The sequence below is a fragment of the Physcomitrium patens genome, chromosome 2 (assembly GCF_059467195.1).
Source record: "Physcomitrium patens ecotype Gransden chromosome 2, ASM5946719v1, whole genome shotgun sequence".
In the NCBI taxonomy this organism is placed as follows: Eukaryota; Viridiplantae; Streptophyta; class Bryopsida; order Funariales; family Funariaceae; genus Physcomitrium; species Physcomitrium patens.
The window spans coordinates 10,319,227-10,323,061 of NC_143411.1; the positions used below are offsets into that span (position 1 = coordinate 10,319,227).

Sequence of the window (3,835 nt, forward strand, 5' to 3'; positions counted from 1 at the left end):
AAAAATATATTTTTATGAATATTATACCTATTATTTTTTTGATTTTTTTAAAAGAAAACTTCACATATGAAAAAAAGATATAATGAACACTTTACAAAAAATAAAACTTGCAATTTTTATTATTTAAAAGAAAAAAAAATCAATAATGATTCTTTTATTGATGAATTTATTTCTCAATTTTGAACGTATTTAAATTTATTTAATTTTTTTATGGTTATTGTGCCTCATACGTGAAGTGTTTTGTGCTGTAAAACTAACTAAACATCCATTCACTTGTTTAGAATTTATTTTGATATTTTAAATTTGAATGAAACCAAAACTAATATCTCTTCTAGGCTACTTGTGGAAACACAAAAAAAATGTTTTCACACACCCACACACAAAACATGTAAAGCACATACAAGTTGTACGTGTAAGTATGTATCTACATTTAAAAAAACCCACACACTTACACACACATTTGAGTGGGCTGTACTCATCGCTCCTGGCTCCTGAGTAAATACTTCAAGCCCTTTTTTCTCTATTAACAGCCCTAAAACATTTGGTTGCATTTCGCCTGAAATATCCTGCATGATGGATCACAAAAACCCACATCTAGGACAGATTCCACTAGAACTTAAATTTCCTCATACTTATACTAAAAGTCACACTTCTTTTACAAAGGAAGCTTTAACGTTGTTGTATGGAAAAAAATGGGCGCAGAACAATGTCTTCCAGCTCGATGGACATGTGCATGGCAAGCTTGCATCGAGGAGGGAATTCCGGTTGAATGCAACTAATATGTGCGGATTAAGTGGCAAAGTTAATCAGTGCCTCATTCTATCTTCAAAAGCATGATTCAAGCCTAGCAGCAATATTCATCGTTCCTGCTGAATTGAAATATGTGACACAGCATGGGACGGCAGCTGGCGGTTCTATCACCGCATCTGCAGTCAGGAAAAAATCCTGCATAATCAAATGAACTTGATATTGTGCTAAGCTCGCATGAAGTCTGCCACTGCTTGTTTAAAGCAGCAATCGAACCATGTGATACCAAGTAAAGATGACTCATCTGAATTGGAGCCCACATCTCATTGATCCAGAAATAATTATCCGAGGAAAACTACCGCAGAAGTGTGGAATACAGAATTGCGAAAGTGTTTATTTTCTGAGAAGGGATAGATACGAACAAAGAGTGATGAGAAACTGTGAAGCAAGAGTTATGCAAACTATGCCTGAATTTCATTATGCGACAGGGTTCGTCCAAGGTGATGAGGCTAACCCCTCGTAGTGATCAGTAGCTCCTGGAAGTGGACACTCTTGTGGCAGAAGATAATCGTATGCAAAAACACAGCCACAGAATCTTGGTCCGTTTTATAGGAGGGTAGGGCGCCCTCCTTGAGCTTTACTGATCCAGTGCAATACAGACTAGACGATGCTGTGAAAGTATGTGAGGGCGACGAGTGTGACGAAGGGGGCGAGTCTCTGGCTCAGCGCGGACATCTTAGAGGGCGGGGCTGCGGCCAGCTCGTGTTTCCCACTCAGCGTCTCCACGTTGTCGATCAGGGCCCCGTACTTCTCCGACATGCTCTCGAACATGATTATCGTCGATGCTCCTTTGCCTGTGTACACAAAGCTCTGCTTCGTCCAAGTGATTTGCGTTTTCGAGTCCGTCATGTTGAACACTGGCTGCTTAATCGCCCAGTCATTGACTTCGATACCTTGGATATTTGACACCCTCAACGCCGGCCACAGGTTTAAGGGGCCGTCCGGCATCCGCGCCACGTCGTAGTGCACCGTGTAAGTCTTGCCCGCCACAGCGTTGACTGCCAGCATCGTCGCGATGGACCCTTGCGTGCCGTTAACGGAGGCACCCGGGTTGTTCAGGTGGATGCAGTACTTACTCGAGGGCGAATCCACGGCCATCTTGTAAGTGTTGCTGACCAGAATCTGCACGCCAGCGCCCCCCGGACTCCAGTTTGGGATGTCGGTCCCACTCATGCTCACAAGGGTGGTATCATTTACTGCTGTACTGTTGATCATCTCAAAATCGCCGTTCACTAACGTGATCGTTTTGCCGGATGATGTTGCCGGGGGGACCGGTGCCGGAGCCGTGGCGTTTGCAGTAAAGGTGTCAATGTCCCCATCTATGAACTGCCATTCGGATTCAGTCTTCACAACATCCATGTCCAAGTCCAAGTCCAGGGAACATCTGACGATGCTCACCGAGCACACCGCCAACAGGAAAACCACGCTTACAGTCATGGTTGTCGTTGATCTTACTCCAGACATGTTGCCCATGCGGCTGCAAAAAATTCATGAAACCCCAATGTTTGCATTTCCTTGACAACGTAACCGGCGAACGACGCAACGTGGTTAACTTAAAACGTCACATAATTTTAAGGAAATTTTTGAAAAATTACTATCAGAAAACTTGCACGCAGCTTAAGATGCCATAATGTGCATGACCAAGCCCGTTGACACAGCCGTGATGTGAAAAAAATCATAGCTGCATTCATAACGGTGTAGAACTCACAAAAATAGTGTGATATTGCCTTGCTTCTCTTCCAAGGAATTCCTGAAAGACTGAGCAAAAATATTGTCAAAATGTCGTGCTTGTAACCTGAGTCCAGTGCACAATCGGTCATTTATTCACACCTCGAATCCAGCACTCCATAGAATTGACTAATACGAAACATTGCGTTGTAAATAAGAGGGACTAAACGTACAGATAACCATCAACAGAACCATGTCGTAGTCTGAATTTCAACAGCCTGTCCTACCACTTTTTGACACTCGATGAAGGTTATGTATATGCCATGGTCGAGGATGTTTGATTGAGTGCCAGAAGAGTACTTAATCCAATCTTAGATCTTTCACGATGATATGCGTGTGTATCCTCACGAACATCGAGTCATTCTCCTCTCCCCCCTCATGCGTGTCGGTTATTTGTTGTGGGGATTGGTCTTTCTCAAACGCAGACCAAGCTCTCAAACGCACACTCGCTAATACCGGATTCGAAACACGAATTAGAGGATCACCTGCAGAAATGCTGACCGAACTAAACAATGAACAATGATTCTCTCACCGCTACATGGGAATGAACTGGCCGTTGTCAAGTTCCAAAACTTTCAAACTCTCAGATTTTGCGTTGCTTAGCAGGGATTTGAAGGGAGTGGAATTGACACTGGAGCAGCGAGATAGAGAGGATGAGGGTGAGTTTGAGAGTGAGAAGAAGGCCAGGCTGCAGAAGATGGAGTTAGTTGTCAAAGCCGCGGGGCCACCGCCGCCTCTTCAGATGACTCCCAAACCGCCTCATACCCGTTCATCAGACACAAGCATAAACGCTCTCCATCTACTTCATCCACTTGTAGATCCCTTTCATGCCCGGAACATCTGCAGTGTCTTCAGTGAAGCGTTGCATCATTCACCACAGCATGCTGATTCCCAGGAGATCATGTGTGGAATTAACCACGTTCTGTTTCCAAGGGGGTCGAAACATGTGCTTCTTTGACGTTCACCTGGTATGGAACCTGAGGAACAAAGTTTTTACCATGTGAAATCCATCCGTCTGAAAGGGAAATGTTCCGACAGCTGCACCAATTTTTTCTCAATGGCGAGATGTTTCAGGAATCAAATTGCTCTGTTCCTCTTCTCTCCGTCCAGATTCACAATTGCAAATGCATGGTACTGATGTGCGAAGAAATCCTGTAGAATCCATTGGCAAGGTGTCCCTTCAATCTTTCATTGGCAATCTTAGACTGCATCCACGCTAATAGTGTCAAATATCTGCAGTTACAGTTTCCACAATGGACAGTAAAAAGGGAGGTGACTCATATGGGGACACCTATGTTTG

At 43.8% G+C, this 3,835-nt stretch overlaps 1 protein-coding gene across 9 annotated transcripts; it reads right to left on the reverse strand.

Moving 5' to 3' along the window:
• Positions 1-969: 969 nt before the first annotated feature.
• Positions 970-3,217, reverse strand: LOC112272892 (uncharacterized). Of its 9 annotated transcripts, none has more exons than XM_090246061.1 (3): positions 2,836-3,217; positions 2,516-2,557; positions 970-2,284 (listed from the first exon to the last, which is right to left on the reverse strand). In XM_090246061.1, the coding sequence occupies exon 3, from the start codon at positions 2,278-2,280 to the stop codon at positions 1,408-1,410; it is 873 nt and encodes a 290-aa protein (XP_090102187.1). In that variant the 5' UTR covers positions 2,281-2,284; positions 2,516-2,557; positions 2,836-3,217; the 3' UTR covers positions 970-1,407. The 9 variants fall into 9 exon arrangements, with proteins under 9 accessions (XP_090102187.1, XP_090102173.1, XP_090102183.1 ...); XM_090246047.1 differs by having other exon boundaries at positions 2,516-2,565; XM_090246057.1 differs by having other exon boundaries at positions 2,516-2,602.
• Between the last annotated feature and the right edge of the window lie 618 nt (positions 3,218-3,835).